The 27,959-nt window shown below is 40.6% G+C and overlaps 1 protein-coding gene across 1 annotated transcript in view; it reads left to right on the top strand.

Annotated features, from left to right (window-relative positions):
- SPECC1L (sperm antigen with calponin homology and coiled-coil domains 1 like) overlaps window positions 1-27,959 on the top strand; it is a 142,559-nt gene that overhangs the window by 31,184 nt on the left and 83,416 nt on the right. Inside the window, exons 2-5 of the mRNA XM_069496798.1 lie at window positions 3,775-3,964; window positions 15,057-15,210; window positions 20,449-22,079; window positions 24,330-24,537. Coding sequence (XP_069352899.1) covers window positions 3,812-3,964; window positions 15,057-15,210; window positions 20,449-22,079; window positions 24,330-24,537 — 2,146 coding nt within the window. The 5' untranslated portion in view covers window positions 3,775-3,811. The remainder of the gene's footprint in view (window positions 1-3,774; window positions 3,965-15,056; window positions 15,211-20,448; window positions 22,080-24,329; window positions 24,538-27,959) is intronic.

Here is a 27,959-nt window from a genome sequence, read left to right as displayed (position 1 = left end):
TGCCCGGGCTAGAGTGCTGTGGCGTCAGCCTAGCTCACAGCAACCTCAAACTCCTGGGCTCAAGCGATCCTCCTGCCTCAGCCTCCCGAGTAGCTGGGACTACAGGCATGCGCCACCATGCCCAGCTAATTTTCTCTCTATATATTTTTAGCTGTCCATATAATTTCTTTCTATTTTTAGTAGAGACGGGGTCTTGCTCTTGCGCAGGCTGGTCTCAAACTCCTGAGCTCAAACAATCTGCCCGCCTCGGCCTCTCAGAGTGCTAGGATTACAGGCATGAGCCACCACTCCCCGCCTTTATGTTTTCTTTAAAAAAAAATTTTTTTGTTTATTTTGAGATGGGATCTCACCCTGTTGCCTGGGCTAGGGTGCAGTGGTGTCATCATAGCTCACTACAATCTCAAACTCCTGGGCTCAAGTGATCCTCCCACCTTGGCCTCCCAGGGTGCTGGGACTACAGGTGTGAGCCACTGCACCCGGCCTGGCCTGTGATTCTTGTCTCCTAGGACCTCTGCAAAACCATACTCTTTCTCCTTATCAGACATTTTACAGTGTTGGGATCTATTTTCCAGAGGTCCTTGTTTGATGTTATTCACTAAGTTGTTTTTTTTAAAAAATTACAGCTTTATTGAGATATAATTCGTACACCATACAGTTCACCTATTTAAAGTGTAAAACTTAGTGGTTTTTAGTATATTCACGGGACTGTGCAACTATCACCACAATTCAATTTTAGAACTTTGCATCATCCCCAAAAGAAACCCTGTACCCATTTAGGAGTCAGTCTGTATCCTCCCTGCCCCTAACCCCTGGCAAGCACTAATCTACTTTCTCTCTGGATTTGCCTAGTCTAGATAATTCATATAAATGGAATCATATAATACATGATCTTTTGTGTCTGGCTGCTTTTATTTAGTACAGATGCTCCATTATTTATGGTGAGGTTACGTCCCGATAAATCCATCATAAATTGAAAATGTCATAAGTTGAAAATGCATTTAATACATCTAACTTACCAGACATCATAGTTTAGCCTTGCCTATCTTAAACATACTCGGAACACTTACATCAGCCTACAGTTGGATAAAATCATATAAAGTGTTGAATATGTCATGTGATTTATTGACTAGTGTACTGACAGTGAAAAAAACAGAATGATCACATGGGTACTCGAAGTACAGTTCCTACTGAATGCTTATTGTTTTCATACCATCATAAGGTCAAAAAATCATAAGTTGGGAGTCGTCTGTATAATGCTTTCAGGGTTTGTCCGTGTTTTAAGATGTATCGGTACTTAATTCCTCTTTATGGCCAAATAATATCCCATTGGATGGATATACCACATTTATTTATTCATCCTTCAGTTGATGGGCACTTGGAATTGAAACAGTTATTTACTATGCAGAAATCATGTAAACAGAACTATAAGATAACATATATCCAGTAACAAATATATGCCAGTAAGTAAAAAGTAATTTAAATGCTAACAGGGGAGTCTGTTGTAGTTTAATTGGGAGACTTTGGGGGAGTTGCTTGGGTTGTTTCCATTTTGGGGTATTATGAGTAACGCTCCTATGATCATTTGTGCATACGTTTTTGTGTGGACAAACATTTTCATTTCTCTTGGGTATGTATCCAGGAGTGGAATTGCTGGATCACGTGGTGACTGTGTTAACCATCTGAGGAACTGCCATGCTGGTTTTTTCCAAAGCAGCTGTACCGTTTCACATCCCCTCCAGCAGCGTAGTTTAGTCCAGTTACTCCACGTCCTCCACACTTGTTACTGTTAATATTTATCTTTTTGATTGTAGCCATTCTGGTGGGTGTGAAGTAATAGTTAATTAGGTTTTATTTCCGGAACAGAGACAGCAGGAAAGGAACAGCCTTGCATTGTCCAGTAAGGTAGTCACCAACCACATGCAGTTTTAAGCTAAATAAAATTTAAAATTCAGTTCCTCAGACACACTGGCCACATTTTAAGTGCTTACTAGCCACAAGTGGCCAGGGGCTACCGTATTAGCACTGATAGATATATAGAACATGTTAATCATTGCAGGAAGTTCTATCAGGTAGTGCTGGGCTAGAAAATGTTGATTTGACAGGGGCTGAAAGAATTGGCGGAGAATGGTAGAGTCTGAGTGGTGTAGCGGAAAGTGGTGTAGGGATGGAGTTTGGAGATGAGAAGAAACAAACTTTGGGGAGCCATTTACAAAGGCATAAGACATAGAGAAGAGGAGCTAAAAAGTGAGACGTTGAAGAAAAGGGTGTTAAGCTTTGATTTTGTTTTTCTGTAGTACCTGGAGTTAGTGAATGGATCCAGTCTATCTAATGCCTTAATTTTAGGTGAGAAAAGCGTACATTGCTGGGTAGCAGGTATCAGTATAACTATATTACACCTGTCGTGGGACATTAGACTATATCATGGTCATTTTCAGTATCCTCTGCAGGGGTAGGAGACAGATAGTAGAGCTGAACTAGAGGGAGCACTCACTCTAGGCAGATTAGTCAGATGGATCAGGAAAGTGGAAAGCAAAAGGGTTAAGAGTGGATGGGTAATTTGATGATTACCATACACAGCACTTTCTGTAAGGAGTAACCAGGAAGCTGGGGGAAAGTTAGAAAGGAGTCTCTGAGCTTTTGTTGTGTTTTGATTGAGGATAGTGACAGTGTTCTTTTTCTCCAAGGCCTTCTCATGTTGAGGGTGAAGCAGAGCCCGCTCACCCTGTCTCACTGTTCCCACCACCAAGCCAGTTGGTATAGTTCATGTGAGGTCAAGGCAAGATAAATGTGGAGTGTTCGAGCACAGTCTGGGTAAAATATTCAGTAAGGCTATTGGAATGAGCCTTTTCTTTTTCCAAAAGGTTATTCCATTTTTGTTTATATGTAGAAATCTTCATAAAATAGACTGACCTCTTTTTGTGCCCAACATGGTTTCTCAGAGTCAGCATATGTAAACCTCCTTACGTTCAAGATAGGTTTTTATTTTTAATAATTGCATTACTCTACCCAAAATAATCCATGATGTCTTTCCAAACATGATATTTTTATAAAGACTGCTTTTCTAGCTCAGTTAACAAATGTATATTTAGGAGCTTATCTGACTTCAGCTTCGTGTGCTGCCAGTGTGTTTTTCTAAGTCCTCTTAGCTGTGAAATCAAGTATGTACCACTTAGGTGTAACCATTGTTGTCGTAGTCCTTATAGGTATGTAGAATTACTTTATTTTCTGAACCAAAACTTGGGGCTAATATTTTGATGAAGAATTTCTGTGCTGCCTCTCGATAAAAGAAGTATGCTGGGAAATGGGTTTAGATCCTGAATGCTGGGATTTCTGGGATATTCTGCTGGCTTATGTAGGGAATATCACAGCAAATATTTGAAATTAGGACTTTGCTGGATAATTTGGAAAGTAGGATCACCCTTAGATACCTGCAGAATATCTAATTCCCAAATGCCAGGATGATTAATGCTTCATTAAATGCTGAAGATAATGTACACTGTGTTATATTTAGTCAGTTCTGTTAGAGATCTAGGATATTCTTTTTACTAAATGAACTAGAATGTACAAAATAATTATACATTGGTAATAATACACAAGGAGGAAGCCCGATTAGCAAGTCTAAGAATTTTTCAACTTTTATTTTCTGTAGCAACATCTAGGTTTCAAACAATTTTATCACATGGTAAAATTCTTCTAAAACAAATTTCTAAATATTTTAAGAAAAAAAGCTTTCTTCCAGTTTTGTTCTCAGTCTACTGCCATTTCTCTCCACAGATTTGCTTGTAAATGCATCACGAAGAGGCAGCCCAGAATGAAGAAAGCAAGCAGGAGTGCTGGCTCAGTGCCTAGAGTGTCTGGGATAAGTAAAACACAAACGGTAGAAAAAATTAAACCTGAAAACAGTTCTTCAGCATCTACAGGAGGCAAACTTGTAAAACCTGGAACAGCAGCATCATTGTCAAAGGTATTAACGTGGCAATGTTTGAATATGCAATGGATTGTAGGAGGAGTGAATTTTAATGTTTAGTCTATTGAATGAACATCATTCAGGGTGTGCCCTCTGCTGGTGCTGGGAACACATAGCCTTTGAGGAGAGCTTACAGTGGGGTGGACTTAATTGGTGTTTTGGTCTGTCTTTATGAATGAAACCCAACAGTAGGCTTATTTATGACACAAGTAATTGAGCACTTGCCTTGTGCAGGGTGTTGTGCTCCTGCAAGCTGGAGGTAGAGTCCGCCTTTAAGGAACTTGTGGAGTAAAGGGTGGAGGTGAGGCATAAACACGCCTACCTGTCAGATGCCCTGGGAGAGCAGTAAAGCAGTGTGAACAGTTTCAGGTAGGAAGATATTGTTTCTAGCCCAGGAAGATTTTATGAAAAGAGTTGCAGGATGACCAGCAGTAGCTCTCCTGTGACCCCTAGACAGGCGCGTTTTTATTCTCACCGTACACCCTTACACACTTTAAAGTGCGGTTCTGCTTCTGGCAGCTGATCCAGTATTAATTCTAGTTAAAACTGAGTGATGTTAATTTAATAAGTACATAATTACTTTTCTTTACACTCCTTTAGAAGCAGTTTAGTTCTTGTTAGCATAGGATAATAGTTAGACCGTGGGCTTTGGGGGCAGACAGACCTGGGCTCAGTACCTGCTTCATAGGGCTAGGGTTAGATTAAATGAGAGAATATGAAAGTGATTAGCATAGGGCCTGGTACAGAGCAAGTGCTTATTAGTAAATGACAGGTAGTAGCATTTTTACTGGTTAGCTCTAGAAGCTTTTTTCAGGCCCAGGATTGATTCCTGAACATAACAGTTTTCTTATGAGGTATTCTCAGTGTCTGTGTTGGTTTGGGCCATCCAAGGGACAAGATCGCTCCGGGGCAATTTTTTGCTGGTCAAGTCTTTTTTTTTTTTTTTTTTTTTTTTTTTTAGACCTAATCTCACTCTGTTGCCTGGGCTAGAGTACTGTGGCATCAGCTTAGCTCACAGCAACCTCAAACTCCTGGGCTCAAGCGATTCTCTTGCCTCAGCCTCCAGAATAGCTGGGACTCTAGGCGCATGCCACCATGCCTGGCTAATTTTTTCTGTTTTTAGTAGAGACGGGGTTTCACTTTTGCTCAGGCTGGTCTCAAACTCCTGAGCTCAAGTTATCCTCCCACCTTGGCCCCCGAGAGTGCTAGGATTACAGGCGTGAGCCACTGTGCCTGGCCCACTGGTCAAGTCTTAAACATCATTGCACAGAGATCTACACAGTCATCTTCTTCCAAACTTTCTTGGTCCAGAATTCATTTGTTTGTTCTTTGCTTGTTTGCTGTAGGGTTGTGGTGTTTGGGTAGAAACTTTGACTCTATACAGAAAACCAGGAGGGGGTTTCAACTAGTCTGATAGGGAGAAACCAAGCATGACTAGAAACATAATCTATTCAAAATTCTTTTGTCCAGGCACGGCCTTGATAGATCATGGCTTAATTATTTTAAGAGATACCTCAGAGGAACAGCTGATGAGGGACTTCCTTATATGTGTTGAAAGATCTAGCAGGAAATGCTGGTTTTCCTATTCCAAGATTGTTGAAACTAAACCCATACTTATTCCATGAGCTGATGGTCTTGGAGTTGCCCCCAGATTTTCTCCTTGTACAGCTCTGCTGAGTTGTTAGGGTGTCATCTTGTGGCCTGGAGGATGGTACCAGGAGTAGACCCTTGCCCTACTTCCGTTAGTCTGAGTGAACACCCTGAATTACTTCCTTGGTGACAGTGCTGCTGCTCTTTGGAATAAGACAGACGGCATTTTCTGACCTAACTGGTTACTCAGTTGCTGGAGCTGTCTTTGGAGTATCGTGTCTGTGTGACTGGGTGACCTGTTATTTATGTGACTGGAAGAACAGGTTGAAACGTTGGCACTGGATGTGCTCTGCTGCCTGCCTTCTGTTGCCAGTGGCAGGCAGTGTCTTTGAAGGTTTACTACGGAGAGTGCACTGAACAGGCAGGTCAGATCTTCTGGGGCTTGGATCTGAAGGGGCTGGTGGTTTGGTCTTGAACAGTGAGTACTTTTCCATTGTAAGCGGAACTGTTTGCCTGCTCTTGCCAGCGCATGCCAGCTGTCCTTAGCTTTAGCTGCGTTGGCAAGTTTGTTTAAGCATTGTGTGTTTTGGGGGGTGGGGAGGGTCAGGGAAGAGGTGGAGCTATTTGGGAACACTTTGCCTCTACTGGAGCAATTGCTTTCACTTAAGAGAGAAGAAAGAAGTCATTGAATAGAGATGAAAGTAAGAAGAGACAGAAGGAAAGGAGAAAATAGTGAAAATGAACAGAAAAATTAAAAACATTAAAGGACTTTGAGTGATATTTTATTTTTCTAAGTTTTCATATTTTATGGTGCTTCTCTGGCACACAGATGCCTCCCACAACTTGAATTCCTGTAACTATGATGGAGCATTGATGATTAACCAGATGAATAAAGTGTTTGGCTTATTTATTTAGACATCTGGCACACATACTCATTCATGTGTAGCCACCCACACCTGTGTATCTGTGACTGTACAGTATTCTCATGACATTTTCTTTACAGTTGCCGGGGATGGGGATACGCACTGCTTTACCTCTCTCTTTCAAATATTGTTTGAGGCTGGATCTAGTTGAGGGTTAGGGAGAAGGGCCCTTTGAGCCAGAGCACTTCACTGCTGATTAAACTTTTGTAAATACCAAGCAAAGTACTACTTCTGTTCACACCAAGTTTTGGGAACATTATTCCCACTCTTGTCAGGAGCTGTGACATCTGGCCTGGGGCCTTTGTATGGTTGTTTCTTTTGTCACAGCCCGTGGAAAGGATTATTTTCCACGTAGAGATGGTCTGCTCCACGCCTGCACTTTGAGCGTGCGCACACTCTTCAGGTGTTCGTGATTAGTGCTTGTAGAAGTCGTATACTTTTTCATTATACTGAGAACACTTTTTTCTAAAAATTGATAGATTGGAATTAATAAGCTTCAGTTAGAATCTAAATAATCGGTAACTCTCAAGGATTATTTGTGATAACGTTGCAGTGTAAAAGTTAGTTTACAGTATGAGCAGTCCACCTCTGAAACTTGAAAGGTAAAATTTGAAAACTAATCTTAACATTAGAGATAAAGATTCAGACTATGAAATTGGGCTTGACCTTGAAAGGCACGGGTACTTTGGTTGTAGTATGTCATTATTTGTATCTGGAATGTTTTCACCAAATGATTTGCACCAAATGATTTTGTATCTGTTATTAAAAAGTAGGCTAAAAATTTGTTCCTTCATCAATTTCTTGTTTTTTGACTCTTGCTGATGGGGGATGTTTATGTGTGGGAACTAACATGCGTTTACAGAATTTTGTAGCAAAAATTGAAAGAAATAGGGAAACAGCAGAGAGCCCGCAAGTAGCTTAGTGTAAAAGGCAAGTTGGAAAGTGTGGAGTTGTTTTTTGATTCGTTTTTACTTTTTTGTTGAAGTAAAGCATACATATAGAGAAATTCACAAATCATAGGTGTTGAGCTTAGTGAATCACTGCAAAGTGAACTTGGTCTGCAGCCACCACCAAGGTCAGGAAACAGAACATACCTGCCCCTGAGAAGCTTCCGTCGTGCCCCTGCTTAGTCACTGCCCTTCCTGTCTTCCCCCAAAGTAGCTACCATCCTAACTTCTAGTGCCAGAGATTAATTTTGCCAGTTTTTGATCTTTATAGAAATGTAATCATATACTATGTTCTTTTTATGTGTGTCTCGTTTCCTTTGTTTTTGAGATAGGATCTCGCCCTGTTGTTGCCTGAGCTAGAGTGCAGTAGAGTCATCATAGCTCACTGCAACCTCAAACTCCTGGGCTCAAGTGATCCTCCTGCCTCAGCCTCCCAAGTAGCTGGGACTACAGGTGTGTGCCACCATGCCTGGCTAATTTTTCTGTTTTTTTGTAGAGATGGAGTCTCACTATGTTGCTCAGGCTGGTCTCAAACTCCTGGCCTCAAGTAATCCTCCTGCTTCAGCTTCCCAAAGTGCTGGGATCACAGACGTGAGCTATGGCACTGGCTCCATCTTAACCATTTCTAAGTGTGCAGTTCAGTGCTATTAAATCCATTCATATTGTTGTACAACCATCGCCACCATCCATCTCTAGGATTTGTCATCTTGCTGAACTGAAACTCTATACCCATTACATAATAACTTCCCATTCCCCGTTCTCTGCAGCCCTCTGCAACCACCATTCTAACTTTCTGTCTCTATGAATTTTACTACTCTAGGTGCCTCATGTAAATGGAATCTTGTGGTATTTGTCTTTTTGTGACTGGCTTATTTCACTTGGCATCATGTCCTCAAGGTTCGTCCATGTTGTAGTATTTGTCAGAATTTCCTTCCTCTTTAAGGTTCAGTAATATTTCATTTCATGTTATATGCCTTACTTTGTTTATTCATTCATCTGTCAGTGGGCACGGGTTGCTCCCACCTTTTGGCTGTTCTGAATAATGCTGCTGTGAACATGGGTGTGCAAGTATCTTTTCAAGGCCCTGCTTTGAATTCTTTCTGGTATATACTGAGAGGTGGAATTGCTAGATCATATGGTAATTCTGTTTTTAATTCTTTGAGGAACTGCCATGCTGTTTCCCACAGCGGCTGCACAATTTTACATTCCCCTGGACAGTACAGAAGGGTTCCAGTTTCTCTACGTCCTCCACAGGACTTGTTATTTTATTCTTTAATAGTAGCTGTCCTAGTGGGTGTAGGGGCTGCGATGTCTTTTTGTGCTGATTTATATTCTTCACTTCTAGTTGTGAGCCTTCTGTCATTTATACACACCGCGCATATATTCTGCTTTGTCTTCTTTTTCTATTCCTTTAATGGCATCTTTTAATGAACAGAGGTTATATCAGTGCAGTCCAATTTTTAATCTTTACTTTATGGGTTTTTTGTGTGCATGTGTTTTAAGAGATCTTAACCTATTCCTGGGCCAGGAAGATAGGCCCCTATATTTTTTTCCAGAAGCGTTTTTGTTACATTTCATATTTAGATCCTAAGTCTATCTGGAATTAATTTTTTAAAAGCTTTTTAGTTTGAAATAATTTTAGACTTACAGAAAAGAAGGATACGTACAAAGAATTTTTCAGTATACTTTTTACCAAGATTTTCTACGTTTTAACCTTTTATCATGATTACTTTATCATTTCCCTATATATGCATTTACACACATACATTTTTTTCTTGAGCTGTTTGAGTGTAAATTGTAGGCAATGCTCTTTTGCTGCTGAATACTTCAGTGTGTATTTCCTGAAAAACAAGGACATTCTCTTTTATAACCATAGTCCAATTATAAAACCAGGAAATTGACGTTGATACAATGCTAGTACCCAAGGTATAAACTTTCATTAAATTTCACCAATTGTGCTAATGTCTGTTGTAGCAAAAGAGAAAAAAAATGTTTTTCTGGTCCAGGATCCAGTCCAGGGTTATGTATTACATTTAATTGTTATGCTCTTCATTCTCCTTAAATTTGGACTAGTTCCTCAGTCTTTGTCTTTCATGACTTTAACATGTCTAAAGAGTGCAAGGCAGTTATTTGATAGACTGCCCTCCAAATTTGGGTTTGTCGATGTTTCCTTGTGATTAGGTTCGGGTTCTACATTTTTGGAATACCACAAAAGCGGTGTCCTTAGTACAGCATTTCTGGAAACACATGGCTTCCATCTGTTCTGTCACTGGGGTTGTTAACTTACTTTGGTTAAGGTGGTGCAGGCTAGGTTTCTTCACTGTCACATTACCATGTTCCTTTTTTTTTTTTTGAGACAGGGTCTCACTCTGTCACCCAGGCTAGAGTGCTGCAGTGGCGTTATCATAGCTCACAGCAATCTCAAACTCCTGGGCTCAAGCCATCCTCCTGCCTCAGCCTACCAAGTAGCTGAGACTACAGGCACTATCAGCCCACTCACCACCACTGGTTTTTCTATTTCTTTGTAGAGATGGGGTCTTACCCTTGCTCAGTCTGGCCTCATTCATTCATATTATTGTGGACTGATGGATTCTTATTCAGTAGGCTATGAATTGTTAGGATCATTTTATCTACCTATCAGTTGATTGATTGATTGCTTCTTCCCAGAAGAATGCCTTTTTTTTTTTTTTTTTTTCTTTTTGAGACAGGGTCTCCCTGTGTTGCCCAGGCTGACACCTTGAACTCCTGAGCTTAACGTTGCTTTTGAGTCATCCTGAGTAAAGCTGTGACGATAGGTGCTCAATCACACCTGGCTAGGATCATTTATTTTGATGCTCAGATTGTCCCTGATTTAGACAGTAGGAGCCCCTTCAAGCTGGCTCCTGTGTTTTTCTTTTGACATACTTTATTATTCTTTGAGCACTTCCTTAATTTCTTGCACAATAAGTTTTGTCCTTTTCCAGCCCCAGTTCTAGAATCAGCCATTTCTTCAAGGAGGCCTTGTTCCTTTTAGTAGAAGATGGTATTTTTTTTTTTTTTTTAAAAACCAAGATCTGGAAGTTGCGCTCTTTGTTTTTGGGAAACACATACCAACTTGCATACACAAATGTGTACGTATTTGTATCAGCTTCTGTATCTGTCTATGTATTAAAGTGTATGAGGTGGTGGCATGCTTATAGTACCAGCTACTCAGGAGACCGAGGGAGGAGGATCCCTTGAGCCCAGGAGTTGGAGGCTGCAGTGAGCTAGGATTGCACCACTGCACTCTAGCCTGGGCAACAGACGGAGACCCCATCTCGTTTAAAAAAAGTATGAGTTTACACCAATACTTCCAATTCCATTGACTTAACAAGGTTCATAAAAACCTTTCTACATTCCATAATTGTAATCCCTTTCTCCCAACAGCGAGAAACCTGGCTTCCATTATCTCTATATATTTACTTATTTTCTCAACCCTAGAATATACAGAAAATAGTTTGAGAATTGTTCACCGAAACCACTGTGAAATACAAATCTACCAACTAGAATTCAATATTTGTTTACACGTTTTTGTCTTTAGCTTGTGAGTTTGAGGATTTTGGGTCAAAATACTGTGTTCTAAAGATACTTGAGTTGTGTTATTCATTTGAAGTACAGTTAGGTCCATTTGGTCCTATCATATTCTGTCCTGGGCTTCCCCTACGCTTTTTAATTTTATTTATTTGTTTTGAGTCTGTGAAACACTAATGTGGCTCTACCTGAGAAGGTATATCCAGAGATGTCTCCCTACCTTCCCTCATTCCTTCTTACTCTGTTCCCACCCACGCCTGGAGGTAAACAGCCAGTTTGGTTTTTGTTTAGCCTTCCTGTGTGTATATTTGCATAAATGTGCAGATACACATGTATATTTTTATATTTCCCCTTTTTTACACAAAAGGTGGCATAGTATATTCTTTTGTACTTTGCTTATTTTCACTTAATGTATTCTGGAAATCTCTCCATAACAGTTTGTAGCAGTCTTATTCTTTTTTATAGCTGTTTAATACTTCATTGTGTTCACTAAAGTATACTATGTACACTTTCCTGTGTATACTCAGGGTGCACCAATATTTTGCAATGGAAAACAATGCTGCAATGAATAATATTGTGCATGTGTGTTTTTGTATTATTGGAGGTGTGTCTTCAGGTTCAATTGCTAGAACTTTGATTGCTGAGCAAAAGGTAAATGCATATGTAGCTTTGTTAGATATTTCCTGGTCCTTTCATAAGGCTTATATCAAGGTGCATTTCCACTAGCAACTTAGGAGAGTGCCTGTTTCTCCATAACCTTCTCAAAAGAATGTGTTGTTGTTCTTTTTCATTGTTGCCAGTCTGAGAGGAACAGGTGCTGCTTAATTTGCATTTCTCTTATTGTCAGGTTGATCATCTTTTCTTGTGGTTGTGTGTATATGTGTGAATTGATTGTATGTGATTGTTCATCTTGCTCATTTTTCTTTTTTCTCTGTTATTTTTTTTTTTTTTAGAGAAGGGATCTTGCTCTGTTGCCCAGGCTGGAGTGTATTGGCAGATTCATAGCTCACGGCCTCAGCATCCTGAGTAGCTGGGACTGTAGTTGTATGCCACCCTGCCTGGCTAATTTTCCAAATTATTTTTAGAGACAGGTTCCACCCTCAATTTTTAAGAATTCTTTATGTGTTAGGGATCTTTGCCCTTTATCTGTGAGATATTGCCAATATACTTTCCCAGTTTTTCATGTTTTTTTACTTTACTTATGATAGTTTTTTTGACCATACAAAAGACTTTAAAAATTTTTTTATTTTTAAGCTTTTTATTTTTATATAGTCAAATGATCGGTTGTTTTATGATTTAGGATTTTGAGTCTTAGTTAGAAAACCTTGGACTTTATTTTTAAGATTTATTTTTAGGCCAGGCACGGTAGCTCAGGCCTGTAATCTTAGCACTCTGGGAGGATTGCTTGAAGTTAGGAGTTTGAGACCAGCCTGAGCAAGAGTGAGACCCCGTCTCTACTCAAAATAGAAAAAACTAACCAGGCGTGGTGGTGGGTGCCTGTATTTCCAGCTACTTGGGAGGCTGAGGCAGGAGGATCGCTTGAACCCAGGAGTTTGAGGTTGCTGTGAGCTAGGCTGACTCCATGGCACTCTAGCCCGGGTGACAGTGACACTGGGTCTCAAAAAAAAAAAAAAAGAAAGGAAAAGAAAAAAGGATTCACTTTTTTCCCCGCTTTGTTAATATGTGGTTGACCTAGCACCATTTCCTGGAAAACTCATGTTTTCTGTACTGCTTCTTTGGCTATAGATCAACTGTCTATAAAAATTCTTGGTTAGGCCGGGCGCGGTGGCTCACGCCTGTAATCCTAGCACTCTGGGAGGCCGAGGCGGGTGGATCGCTCAAGGTCAGGAGTTCGAGACCAGCCTGAGCAAGAGTGAGACCCCGTCTCTACTAAAAATAGAAAGAAATTATATGGACAACTAAAATATATATAGAAAAAATTAGCCGGGCATGGTGGCGCATGCCTGTAGTCCCAGCTACTCGGGAGGCTGAGGCAGTAGGATCGCTTAAGCCCAGGAGTTTGAGGTTGCTGTGAGCTAGGCTGACGCCACGGCACTCACTCTAGCCAGGGCAACAAAGTGACACTCTGTCTCAAAAAAAAAAAAAAATTCTTGGTTTATTCTTGTGCCAATACTATGTTATCTTAATTATTATAAGTGCAGAGTTTGTGGTTTAGTGCCCTGACATATGTTTAACTTTGTCATCACCCAAAGAAAGATAAATTGTAACCAGAGAAGTGTTTTTTCATAGGATAATGTAGAGTGGTATTCAGATGTAATTGTTATGAAAGGAAAGAATACTTAATTTATGAAAGAGAAAAATTAGTTCAAAGATAAGTTTAACAGAATACAAAATATGATTTGAAAATTGAAGAGTATGTTGAGTTTATTATTGGCTAATAGATGAGGGACAAATTGACAGGAAAGAGGTCTGATTTAGATGTGCAGGTTTTGTTTACATTGAAGTTGATGACCCATTTTCATTAACAAAGACAAGTCTAAAAGATTATGAACAGTCCTTAATGATTAATGTAATGTCCTACTTCCTCTTTACATATTCTAGATTTCTCATGATATGACAACTCTAAATTACCACAGTTTAATTCTATTTAATTCTTTGAAAACAATGATCCCTTTTCTGCCTCTTTTTAAATAAGATAGATTGACCACCTAATGGTACTATATTAGAACTTTCATAATTGAATGATGAGAACAGAAATCGTAGCTGGGTATGTGGCGTGCGCCTCTAGTCCCAGCTACTCGGGAGGCTGAGGAAAGAGGATCACTTGAGCCCAGGAGTTAGAGGCTATAGTGAGCTGTGATTGTGTCACTACACTCCAGCCTGGGTGACAGAGTCAGACATTTATAGCCGGAAGAGACTTAGAGATTAGTTACTTAGGAATCATTTTAACTTGTAGAAGAAATGAATTCATTATGATTATCTGAGAGAGAGTGTGGTTCCAGATAGAATACAGTATAAATCAATTGGCTAACTTGTGCCTTTCACCTTAAAGGGAGAAAACTTTTTGATTCTTTTATTAAAAAGTAGTTTTTCTTTTTTTTTTACAGATCTTTAACTTCTCTCTGTTGTCTTTCAATTCTAGGAGAAGTAAAAACAGATTTCTTCACTGTTTTTCTTAAATAATAATTTTACAGTCAATCCCATTGGCCATAGTGTTTGTTTTCTTTTTAAAAAGCTCATGATACTTTAAAAATAATCTATTTATTTATGTTTTTGAGACAGAGTCTCGCTCTGTTGTGGGGCCAGAGTTCAGTGGTGTCACCATAGCTCACTGCAACCTCCAAGCAATCCTCCTGCCTTAAGCCTTTCTAGTAGCTTAGCTGGGACTACAGATGTGCACCACCATGCCTGGCTAATTAAAAAAATTTTTTTGTAGAGACGGGCTGATCTCAAACTCCTGGGCAATCCTCCTGCCTTGGCCTCCCAAAGTGTTGGGATTACAGGTGTCTCACACCCGGCCAAAAATAATCTTAATAGAATATAGATCAGTATTGCCAATGGTGTTTCTCAAGTAGTATGATCATTTTGACTACTAGAGAATTAGATGAGATAAGAAATTTCAGAACAGTTTCTTTTACATATTGGCTCCGTCAGTGATCACTTTAAAGCAGTGAAGATTATTTGACTCTCAGTGATACTTCTCTCTGGAAATTGCAAGATGGCACTTCTTGTGGCATTTTAGAACTTTCCTGAGATAGCCCATGTGATATCACTCACATGATCCTTGTTCACAAGTCACCTTCCAGCTGAAAGAATAAGAAGGATGATGTCTTCACTTTTCTCCACCCTTCACTGCATCTGGCCTGTGTGGACACACAGCAGCTTCCATAAAATCTTTGATTATGTGTGTGATTTTAGTATTTTAAAAAGAAGTGTGTGATTGTTTGTAAACCTGTGAAGAGATTGTTTCTGCAGCACAGTGTGGCATGCTGCTTACCATCAGAAAGTCTTTGCATACTGTTGAACTCAGTGTAAAAGTCAAGAGCTTTGTTTAGTCTCAAAATATTATTTAATCTTGTTTTATCTGGTCAATGTGTTTTCATTTTCTGTTGCTTCTAGACCAAGAGCAGTGATGACCTTTTGGCTGGAATGGCTGGAGGAGTGACAGTGACTAATGGTGTCAAAGGAAAGAAAAGCACCTGCCCACCTGCAGCACCTTCAGCATCTGCCCCTGCCATGACCACCGTGGAGAACAAATCCAAGATTAGCACAGGTACAGGTGGCATTTGGTCTGAGATTTCAACTGCTTTTTTGTTTGAAATAGGCAGAGTGCATTGGTGTTTAGGGTATCCATCTAATTATAGACAATTTCAAACATACACAAAAGTGGACAGATTGTTATTTCAACCCCAGGTGCTCCTCACCGTTACCATTTCATAGCCAGTCGTAACTCCTTTTCACCCACCTTCGCCCCTTACTGTTTGGAAGAAAATTCCAGGTATCATATCATATTTCATCCATGAATATTTCATTATCGTTGAAAGATAAGGATTCTTTCAAAAACATTATCACATACTGTTATCAATCCTTAAAACAGTAATCATTTCTTAAATCATAAATTATTCAATAAGTAAATTTCCAACATTCTCATATGATTTTTTTACTGTCTTGTGATTAGAAATAGGATTCACATGGGTCAGTATATAATATATAATAATTGGCTGTTATGTCTGTAAAGTCTGTTTTTAAATCTGTGTTTACCCTCATTCTTGCAATTTAGTATTTGTAGAAAATGGTCATTTGACCAGTAGAGTTTCTGAGGATCTGGATTTTGATGTCACAACATCTCCATGATATCCTAACCATTATCTTCTGTCCTCTCTCTTTTTTTTCTTTTTTTAGAGACAGGTCTTGCTCTGTTTCCCAGGCCATAGTACAGTGGTGCAATTATAGCTCACTGCAGCCTTGACCTCCTGGGCTCAAGGGATCCTCCTGCCTTGGCCTCCTAAAGTGCTGGGACTACAGGGATGAGCCACCGTGCCTGGCCCTCTCTGTTTACTATAAATGGTGTTGGATCTAGGCCTAGTGTTTCAGGTTCAGTTTCCTTTTTTTTTTTTTTTTTAAAACAATACTCCTTCATAGGTGGTGACATGTCCATCAATTAGGAGTCACTTTTTTTTTTTTTTTTTTTTTGAGACAGAGTCTTGCTTTGTTGCCCAGGCTAGAGTGAGTGCCGTGGCATCAGCCTAGCTCACAGCAACCTCAAACTCCTGGGCTTAAGCGATCCTCCTGCCTCAGCCTCCCGAGTAGCTGGGACTACAGGCATGCGCTACCATGCCCGGCTAATTTTTTTCTATATATATTTTAGTTGGCCAGATAATTTCTTCCTATTTTTAGTGGAGACGGGGTCTCGCTCTTGCTCAGGCTGGTCTCGAACTCCTGACCTTGAGCGATCCACCCGCCTCGGCCTCCCAGAGTGCTAGGATTACAGGTGTGAGCCACCGCGCCAGGCCAGGAGTCACATTTTTTCTGGTTGTTTCTCTTTAAATGTTATTAGTGTCTGGGCATGGTGGCTTATACCTGTAATCCCAGCAGTTTGGGAGGCTGAAGCGAGAGGATCACTTGAGGCAGGAGTTTGAGACCAGCCTGGGTAACATAGTGAGACCCTGTCTTTACAAAAAAGTTAAAAATCGAGGGGGGGGGGGGCTGGGGGGATGGGTGTATACATACATAAGAGTGCGATGTGCACCGTCTAGGGGATGGACATGCTTGGAGCTCTGACTCGGGGGCGGGGGGGAAAGGGCAATATACATAACCTAAACTTTTGTACCCCCATAATATGCTAGAAAAAAAAAAAGTTAAAGATCAGCCAGGCATGGTGGCACACACCTGTAGCCCCAGCTACTTGGGAGGCTGAGGCAGGAGAATCACTTGAGCCCAGGAGTTTGAGATTGCAGTCAGCTATGATGATACCACTGCACTCTAGCCGGACAACAGAGCGAGATCCTGTCTCAAAAGAAAAAATAATTAAAAAACAATATTAGCAGCCTCTCACGATCATTGCCTAGATCCATTCCTTCTAATTCTCTCATTTCTCTTCCTTTAGTAGCAGCTATTTGATTTTAGATTGGATAGATTGCTAAGTTACCGCATCCTATAATCCAAGGAGTAATGCTATCATATTTTACTTCTTACACTTACAGAAAAAACTTTTAAAACTTCCAGTAAACATAAGATCATCAGGCTGGGCGCGGTGGCTCACGCCTGTAATCCTAGCACTCTGGGAGGCCGAGGCAGGTGGATTGTTTGAGCTCAGAAGTTCGAGACCAGCCTGAGCAAGAGCAAGACCCTGTCTCTACTAAAAATAGGAAGAAATTATATGGACAGCTAAAATATATATAGAAAAATTAGCTGGGCATGGTGGCGCATGTCTGTAGTCCCAGCTACTCGGGAGGCTGAGGCAGAAGCATCGCTTGAGCCCAGGAGTTTGAGGTTGCTGTGAGCTAGGCTGACGCCATGGCACTCTAGCCCAGGCAACAGAGTGACACTCTGTCTCAAAAAAAAAAAAAAAAAATCGTGTTTGTAATAAAGCTTATGAAAGCAAATTGGCAAAAATTATAGCAGCTCCTCTTCTGTCGTCGTCTTGCAGGCTCATAGCCCCTCTTGTGTGTTAGACCGTCCTAGCCCAGGTTTACCCACAGTCCTGTCGTCTGCTGTGACCTCCTGCAGATTCTTCCTTCCTTCCCAGGTCAGGCCCCAGTGTTAATTATAATATTGCTGTGGTGCGATTAACAAGAAGGAATACCAAGTCCTTAATTTGTGCTTTACAGGCATTATTTCATTTTATCCTCACTGTAGCCCTATGAGGTAGAGACATCAGTATCCTCCTTTTAGAGGTGAGAAAACTTGAATATCTTGTCCAAGGCCATGTATTCATTTGCCCAGTAGATATTTACTGGGGACCCATTTCAAACCAGGCCACAAGGCTGGTGGTATAGCAAGGTCTTTTACCCCCAAGGCTGGTGTCATCATCCATGGAACACTCCAGCTTGTGTGGTAAGAAGGAAATTAAATACTCTTGCCATTGGTATTTCTTCCTGTTTTCTGGTCTAGCATTGTACTGGGAGAGAGGCCATGTGTTTGCACAAGTGGTTCCTTCCCGATCGATGCCACCTGACCTCAGCATTCAGTGACCACCTCCCTGGGTCAGTTGGCCCAGTACATCTGTGTTATTTTGCTGGGGATGTCATGACCAGATACCACAGACTGGATGGTGTAAACCACAGACATTTATTTTCTCACAATTCTGGAAATTTGAAGTCTTAAGCAAGGTATTAGCAGTTTTGCTTTCTCCTGAGGCCTCTGTTTTTGACTTGCAGATGGCCGTCTTCTCCCTGTGTCTTAATGGGGTCATCCCTGTGTGTGTGTCTGTATCCTAATCTCTGATAAAGACAACAGTCATGTTGGATTAGGACCCACCCTAATGACTTCATTTTGCCTTAATTACCCCTTTAACTTAATTGCCTGTTTCCAGATGCAGTCACATTTGAGGTTTGAGGATTAGGGCTTCAACATACAAGCTTTGTGGGGACACAGTGCAGCCTAGAACAACATCATGGCCTCCACCTTTGCTCCTCCCAGTGACTTTCCTAAGGCTGGTTAGTTTCAGTGTGTCCATTTGCTTGTCTTTACGCCAGATTATTCTGTTTACTCGTTTAGCACAATAATCCCAGAGGGCGTTTTCTTCTTTGTGTTCTCTCTCCCCCTCTCTTGTTTCTTTACCTTTCCTTTCATCTTGGGGCATTTCCAGTCCTTTCCCTCATCATTGGCTTTTTTTCCCTTTTGACTTTCAGACTTCCACAGATTTTTCCTGTTTTTGGAGAGGTTTTTGGTTTAGATAAGAAGGATGATGATACCATTTACAGAAATGGGCAAAGGAATTAATGTTTAGGGGAAAAGTTATGCCATCCTTTTCCTTTTTTGGCCTCCATATGCAGTTGTTTCTCCTAATCCTCTTGCTTCCTTCCGCCTTTGCAGTCTGTCGCGGGTTTATTGTCCCTTCGCTGTTCTTGCTGCCACACTGACTGTGGGGCTCCTTTACTGTGATTGCTCCACCTACCCACGTTCCTGCTCTCCTGCTCTGCTTTCTTCCTCATATGTTCCACCCAGCGTCTTCTAGCTTAATTTTCATAAAAATGCTCTTTTCCTCATGTTTCTTCCCTGTTTAAGAACATTTATTGACTTTCTATGACTCATGGATGTTTGGGGCTCTGTATAAACATTCCCCTGCAGCTTCCCTTAGCTGTGTCACCTGACCCTCCTTTCCGTGTGCCGTGCTCACTCCTGCGTCCTCATCCTTGTCTGTCTTGTGGCCAGCCTGGGTTCCTTCTGCTCCGCCACACCTGCCATGTGAGTGGCTCTCTTCCTGTATCATGGAGACCACTCACTCCCTGTTACCTCTACAGCCTGCTGCCCACCACATAAAGAACCTTTAAAAATGCTTATTGATAGAAATCTAGGTCTTATTTTTTAAACTAAAAAAGAAATCTTAACTATTCATGAATATTTAAACATATTCCTGTTCTTTTTGTATTGAACAAATGGTCATGTCAATTGTTTTCACAGATTTAAAATTTCATTAATGTGATCTGTGCAGCACATTTGATTGCTGCATCATCATTATTTAACGTTAACACCTCATTAGTTTTTAATGTTTAGAGAAGCAACATAGCATACTAGTTAAGTTACACATTCTGCCTGGATTTGAATGTTGGCTCATCCATTTATTACCTGTTGGCAGATTATTTAACATCTGTGTCTGAGTTTCTTCATCTGTAAAACAGGGTGACAATAGCACCTACCTCAGCGTTTAATGAGGCTTGTGTAAATTAAGGTATGTGAAGTGTTAATTTGTATGTGTGGAATAATTGCTAGATATATGTTAGCTGTTGTTATTACTATTTACGTGGCATTCTATGGTAGGAAAGCTTTTCGCATTTACTTTGGTCATAATTCTTTTGTTTCTTAGAGGTAGCTTAGATTTTTGTTTTGTCCTGAGGCTGCCTTTCCCTTCCTGCCCACCTGTGGGTTCCCTTCACCATCTGTTTCCAGTTAGATTGCCGCTGCCTGGCTGATCCTACAGTCAGCTTCACCTGTCTTGCCCTAGAATATATGCACCTGGCCAACTGGTTAAAGCCCTGCTTTTGGATTTGAGTTGGTGTGTGTAATTTAAATAACATCTTTACTGAGATATAATTCACATTCTATAAAATTTGCCTTTATAAAGTGTACAATAAAGTGCATAACTTTTTTTTCATTGACAATTAAAAAAATGAATTATCTGGTTTTGAGGAAACTGAATTTTAAAGTAGCAGACTCTAAGGCAAGATTATTGTAGGTCTAAATCAATGTGTAGATCCTAGATTTTATCTTACCCGACCTGGGGCAGAAACTATAGATGCCTTTTTGTTGCTAATATTTTTGCCTTAAATTCTTTGTTTCAAACATGTAGGCACAAGTTCTTCAACCAAGCGGAGCACTTCTGCAGGTAATAAAGACTCCAGTTCTACTAGAGAACGATTGCGTGAACGTACCCGACTAAACCAGAGCAAAAAACTGCCTTCTGCAGGTCAGGGAGCTAATGACGTGGCACTGGCTAAACGTTCCCGCAGTCGCACTGCTACGGAGTGTGATGTTCGGATGAGCAAGTCTAAATCGGACAATCAGATCAGTGACAAAGCTGCTTTGGAAGCCAAGGTGAAAGATCTTCTCACACTGGCAAAAACCAAGGACGTGGAAATTTTACATTTGCGAAATGAGCTCCGAGACATGCGTGCGCAGCTGGGCATCGGTGAGGGTCACTGCGAGGGTGACGAGAAGCCTGAGAAGGAAACCATTATTGCTCACCAGCCCACTGATGTTGAGTCCACCTTGTTGCAGCTGCAGGAGCAGAATACGGCCATCCGTGAAGAGCTCAACCAGTTGAAAAATGAAAACAGAATGTTAAAGGACAGGTTGAATGCCCTGGGCTTTTCCCTAGAGCAGAGGTTAGACAATTCTGAAAAACTGTTTGGCTATCAGTCCCTGAGCCCAGAAATCGCCCCTGGTAACCAGAGCGATGGGGGAGGAACTCTGACTTCCTCAGTGGAAGGCTCTGCCCCCGGCTCAGTGGAGGATCTCTTGAGTCAGGATGAAAACACGCTGATGGACCATCAGCACAGTAACTCTATGGACAATCTAGACAGCGAGTGCAGTGAGGTCTACCAGCCCCTCACGTCGAGCGACGACGCGCTGGACGCACCGTCATCTTCAGAGTCAGAAGGCATCCCCAGCATCGAGCGCTCCCGGAAGGGGAGCAGCGGGAACGCGAGCGAAGTGTCCGTTGCTTGCTTGACGGAGCGGATACACCAGATGGAGGAGAACCAGCACAGCACGAGTGAGGAACTCCAGGCAACTCTGCAAGAGCTAGCCGACCTACAGCAGATCACGCAGGAGCTGAACAGCGAGAACGAGAGGCTCGGAGAGGAGAAGGTTATTCTCATGGAGTCTTTGTGTCAGCAAAGCGATAAGTTGGAACACTTTAGCCGACAGATTGAGTACTTCCGCTCCCTTCTAGATGAGCATCACATTTCTTACGTCATAGATGAGGACGTAAAAAGTGGACGCTATATGGAGCTGGAACAACGCTACATGGACCTAGCTGAGAATGCCCGTTTTGAACGGGAGCAGCTTCTTGGCGTCCAGCAGCATTTAAGCAATACTTTGAAAATGGCAGAACAAGATAACAAGGAAGCTCAAGAAATGATAGGGGCACTCAAAGAACGCAGTCACCATATGGAGCGAATCATTGAGTCTGAGCAGAAGGGGAAAGCAGCCTTGGCAGCCACGCTGGAGGAGTACAAAGCCACAGTGGCCAGTGACCAGATAGAGATGAACCGCCTGAAGGCCCAGCTGGAGAACGAGAAGCAGAAAGTGGCGGAGCTGTATTCTATCCACAACTCTGGAGACAAATCTGATATTCAGGATCTCCTGGAGAGTGTCAGGCTGGACAAAGAAAAAGCAGAGACTTTGGCTAGTAGCCTGCAGGAAGATCTGGCTCACACCCGAAATGATGCCAATCGATTGCAGGACACCATTGCTAAGGTATTGTTTAAGTAGATTAAAATGTTTTGGATCAGTGTTTGGCACCCATTGTGCACAACATACTCACTGAGAGCCAGGATCACTTGTTTGGTGTGTTATTAGTTATTTTTTAAAGCTGATTTTTTTTTTTTTTTTTTTGAGACAGACTCTTGCTCTGTTGCCCTAGGTAGAGTGCAGTGACGTCATCATAGCTCACTGCAACCTCAAACTCCTGGGGCCAAGTGATCCTCTTGCCCCTGAGTACCTGGGACTACAGGCCCACACCAGGATGGCTGGCTTATTTTTTTCTGGTTTTGTGGTAGAGAAGGGGTCTCGCTCTTGCTCAGGCTGGTCTTGAATTCCGGAGCTCAAGTGATCCTCCCATCTCGGCCTCCCAGAGTGCTAGGATTACAGGCTTGAGCCACCATGCCCGGCCAAAAAGCTGATATTTTTTAAGCTTGAAAATGGTTTTCTTTTATTGGAATAGAGTGAAAAGCATTCTTATAATAATGTCTCTTTCACTCAATTGTATTTCATTACTGTTTTCTTGCCTGTAAGAGGATGTAGCTTGAGTTACAACTAATACCAGAATCTGTCCCTGGTTGTGGAACAGGTTGTGTAATTTTACATCCTCATCTTTAATATATTTTGGTGTAAGATAGATGAGGAACCAGTATTCCCATCTATAGGATCAGCAGTGCCTGTAACTTCTGATCCTGCTGTCATTGTAGGTTTTTTTCGGTGACAGAGTCTTTGTTCTGTTTCCCCGGCTAGAGTGCAGTGTGCAGTGGTGTCGTCATAGCTCACTGCAACCTCAAATTCCTGGGCTCAAGTGATTCTCCTGCCTCAGCCTCCTGAGTAGCTGGAATTACAGGTGCCACCACGCCTGGCTAATTTTTCTGGTTTTTATACAGGCAGGATCTTGCTCTTGCTCAGGCTGGTCACAAACTCCTGGCCACAAGTGATGCTCCTGCCTCGGCCTCCCAAAGTGCTGTGATTACAGGTGTGAGTCACTGAGCCTGGCCCCACTATAGTTTTTTTTACAAGTAGAATTCTGTTGTGAGTTGAAAGTAATTTAGGAGTATAGAGACTCCTGTTTCTTAGAGGTCTATGATTTGTTGCTGACAGGGACCTTAGAGCTCGTTGGCCCAACCCACTTGTTTTACATGCAGCAGTGTAGCAGTGAGGGCTCAGTTGGAACTGCTGCCCAAGGCTTCTGGCCTTCGGCCTGGGGATCTGTGCCCTGCATGGTTGCTGATGAAGTGTGTATTTCCATGAGGTATCTAATTAATTCTATCTCACATTTTATTTATTTGTTGTTTTAGTGCAGTGATTTTTTTTTTTTTTTTCTTTTTTGAGACGGTCTCACTATGTTGCCCGGGCTAGAGTGCCATGGCGTCAGCCTAGCTCACAGCACCCTCAAGCTCCTGACCTCAAGCGATCCTCCTGCCTCAGCCTCCCGAGTAGCTGGGACTACAGGCATGCGCCACCATGCCCAGCTAATTTTTCTCTATATATATTTTTAGCTGTCCATATAATTTCTTTCTATTTTTAGTAGAGGCAGGGTCTCGCTCTTGCTCAGGCTGGTCTCGAACTCCGGAGCTCAAATGATCTACCCGCCTTGGCCTCCCAGAGTGCTAGGATTACAGGCGTGAGCCACCGTGCCTGGCCTAGTGCAGTGATTTTTAAAGAAATATCAGTATATCTTTGGCCAAAATTTGAATAGTTTAGACTTTAATTTTTTTTTAGTGATCACTTGTAGAGATAGAGTTTAGGAGATGTGTGTTATTTCTTGGTGCGTGTATGTTGAGGGGGCATTATAAATGAATACTTCTGGGAAGACACTATTTGAGCTTTTCTTAATGTTTTCATTTTCAATTTGATAGTGCAGTTGTCACAAATAAGACATCATTTATGTAGGAGAGCATGTTAATCATTAATCAAATGCACGTGCTTTCAGTCTAAACTTTGGAGAAGGGAAAATTTCCAAAATTTTCTCATAAATAATCAGTGATATGTCACTAATAAGATCAGTGATATGTCAATATAATTTTAGTCAATGATGAGCGACAGTTTATACTTAAGCATATTACATAAAGTCTTATATTATTATAGAGTACTTGTTGATACTTTTTAACAGTTATTACATAGCTTGTTCTAGTTCATGCATAGCACCTCATACACAGCTTCTGTTTGAAACAGTGTGTACCTCAGTTCTAGAACTTAATCTTAGAATAATTCTTACTTTTCTAAATCGTCAATTTTATATAGGTAGAAGATGAATACCGAGCCTTCCAAGAAGAAGCTAAGAAACAAATTGAAGATTTGAATATGACATTAGAGAAATTAAGATCAGAGCTGGAAGAAAAAGAGACAGAAAGGAGTGACATGAAAGAAACAATCTTTGAACTTGAAGATGAAGTAGAACAACATCGAGCTGTGAAACTTCATGACAACCTCATTATTTCTGATTTAGAGAGTAAGTGATGAGAGAACTTCTCATTCCTTTTTGTTCTACTCTTTTAAACATGTGGGGATATTTTGCATTTAGTAATAAAATAAAAATTAATAATTCTGATTGGTATTGTAGTCTAAAGGCACAGCTAACTTGCAGAAGTATACGTGTGATAAAAGTGTAATTCACACATTAGTTCATAGTCTTTTTGGACTGCTGTGTTTTGTTCCTAAAAAAGAACTCTTAGGCAGAAGCAATAACTTTAAAATTGTGCCTAATTAAGGAAAATCATTTAAGTGAAAAGCTAATGGGGTTATTATTTTCTAGATCTTAATAAAAGTCATTTATTATTTACTTCCAGTGATTGCAAGTGAGGGAGAAAAATAATGATCCTGAATGATCTTAAGCCTAAGCCGCAGGTTTTTATTTATTTGTCTGATTTTCCTTTATACTATGAAGATTTTTATAATATGGTGAAATTGAAACTCGGTTTTTAAGTTTCTTTGTTTTTATGTTAAAATATTTTTTAAAAATTTTATTTTCTGATTTTTTTAGACTTATAAAAAAGTTGTAAAATAATACAAAGTATTTCTGTATAGAAATTGTGATGAGGAATAGGACATTTGCATCACCTTAAAATGTCTTCCTATAGGCTGTTTACTAGTTGTATGTGAAGAAGAAAAATAAACATAATTATACAGTGGACAAATTGGGCAACACTTTGACCAGGTGATCATGTGAGTGACAGAGACACATGGATATTGGACACAGTTTCAGTTTGGCCATGTTCTTACCGAGGCATAACTTCAATTAATCACAAACATTAGACAGCAAAATGAAGAATACTCTACTAAAAGCAGAAGTGTGGGGCGTGCTGTCATTCTCACAAATGCCAATGTCGTAAAAGACCAAGGCTGTGGAAATGTTGCAGATTAAAGGAGGCTAAGGAGACATGACAATTAAATGCCATACTTACGCCTGGATGGCCCAGTACTTCAGGGGGAAAATACTGTAAAGAACATTATCACAAGATTGGAATATGTTTGGTAGATTAGATGAAGGCATCATATTAGTGTATAAATTTATGAAGTTCATTACTATGTTTATGTAAGAGAATATCCCTGTTCTTCGGAACCACACACTGAGTATTTAGGGGCAAAGGGCCGTGATGTTTACCTTCAAATGATTCTGGAAAAACATTAGAGCTAGAGATAGATAGCAATGAATAAAACAAACAAGTACACTGTTAACTAATAGGCAAATCCAAGTAAAAGGGTATATGGATGTTCCTTGTACTATTTTTGTAACTTTTTGTAAGTTTGAAATTATTTCCAAATAATATACTTAAAAAATTCTGACACATTCTTCATCTAGATTCCTCAAATGTTAACACATTTTAAGTTGTAATCCACTTTTATATTGCCCAGGTGGGATGGACAGGGAGAATGGGGGTAAAACCTTTTTTGATGCATTCAGTACAGCTTTTAAAACTTTTGGTTCATGCTACTGTTCCTTTGGGCTCTACCAGTTTATTATTCATTAACAGAGTATTGCCTGGCAGGTCCCATGTACTGTGTACTATGGATGCATAGGTAGGGAGGTTTGAACCATTGCCAGGGGAGGGTGGGTCACTTGCCAGAGCCCCTAAAAGTGTCTTGTGGCATTTCTGAGCTCTGGCTGGCTGACCCAGCATCTGCAGATTGACTCCAGGGTTGTTTGGACCATTCTGAGGCCCTGATATACTAAAGCGTCCAGAGTATGGGACTGTGTCTTTTGGAGAAGATGATAGATTGTCATAGAGATGAATTTTCTCATCTAAAGTTTTAAAAAAACCTTTTAGTTTAACATTTGTATTTAGTTTATAGTTTTACTTGAGGGGCTGTATCTACTTCTGCTTCCTAAATATAAGAGGTTCTAAAGTTTTTTAGACTAACTTGGACATTCATGTACTTCTAGTGTACAGGTATTACAGGTAATAGTATATCCTTTTCTTAGAAACTTTTGTTTTGAACATGGAAAGAGTGCCACCTTGTGGTAATTGGGGGGCAAAAGCTAGAAAAATGTTAAGATGATCAGGATTGTTGGGACAAAATTTTACAAATCCTTACAGTAATATTATGTGGATTTTAATTAGAAAATGGTTGAATATCCTGAATACATTTTTTTTAGCCACGTAGCTTCTCTCCTCAGTTTTTTGAAATGAAAAGTTCAAATATACAGGTATATTGAGAGAGTAGTGTAGTTACCAACTACTGCCTGTATTTGACAATTGTTAACGTTTTGCAACGTGTACCTTCCTTATGTGTGTATGGTGTGTATTTAACTGAACTGGTTGACAGTAAGTTGTTGACTCATGACATTTAACTCCTAAATATTTCAACATGCAACTCTTAAAAAAACATTCTTCTCATAACCACAATATTATTGTTACATGTAGTAAAATTAGTCATAATTCCCTAGTGTTATCTAATGGCCTGTATTCATATTTTCCCAGCTGTCTTCAAAGTGTCTTTTTTGTTTGTTTGTTTGTTTGTTTGAGACAGAGTCTCACTCTGTTGCCTGGGCTAGAGTGCCGTGGCGTCAGCCTAGCTCACAGCAACCTCAAACTCCTGAGCTCAAGCGATCCTCCTGCCTCAGCCTCCCGAGTAGCTGGGACTACAGGCATGCGCCACCATGCCTGGCTAATTTTTTCTGTATATATTTTTAGTTGTCCATATAATTTATTTCAATTTTTAGTAGAAATGGGGTCTCGCTCTTGCTCAGGCTGGTCTGGAACTCCTGAGCTCAAACAATCCACCTGCCTCGGCCTCCCAGAGTGTTAGGATTACGGGCGTGAGCCACTGCGCCTGGCCTGTGGCCTGGATTTTAAAGCAGCTATTGTAAGCATACTCAAGGATGTAAAGGAAAATATGCTCATAATAAATAAACAAATGACAAATCCCAGGAGAGAAATAAAAACTGTAAAAAGATCCAAGTAGGAATTGTAACAGCTAATATAAAAAATTTCCTGAATTGTTTAAATAGCAAATTAGGGATACAGAAGAGCCAATGAACTTGAAGACATTATCCAGTCTGAGGAACAGGGAGAAAAAAGATTGAAAAAAATGAATAGTAGCATTAGTGACCACTGGGATAATATGGAACAGTGTAACACATATATAGGGAGTTCCAGAAGGCTCCCAGATCGTATTAGTGCCACACTGCTCAGACCTGGCCTTCAGTGCTTACCCATAGTCCTTAGATTTAGCATCTAAACTAGAAAAATCTGATGTAAAAACTCACTCAAGACTTCCAGATCAAGATGATGGCCTGAGATCACACATAGGCTTCTTTTCCTTCCCAAAGTCATATTGACCTGGCAGAAGAAATATAAAAACTTCAGTGAACCAAAAGCTGAGAGAGAAAACAGGGAAGGGGGTCCCATCAGTAGATTAACAATTTCGAGT

The sequence above is a fragment of the Eulemur rufifrons genome, chromosome 21 (genome assembly GCF_041146395.1).
Source record: "Eulemur rufifrons isolate Redbay chromosome 21, OSU_ERuf_1, whole genome shotgun sequence".
Classification (NCBI taxonomy): domain Eukaryota; kingdom Metazoa; phylum Chordata; class Mammalia; order Primates; family Lemuridae; genus Eulemur; species Eulemur rufifrons.
The sequence above is the reverse complement of the archived record's forward strand: the minus strand, read 5'-3'. Positions and strand labels throughout refer to the sequence as shown.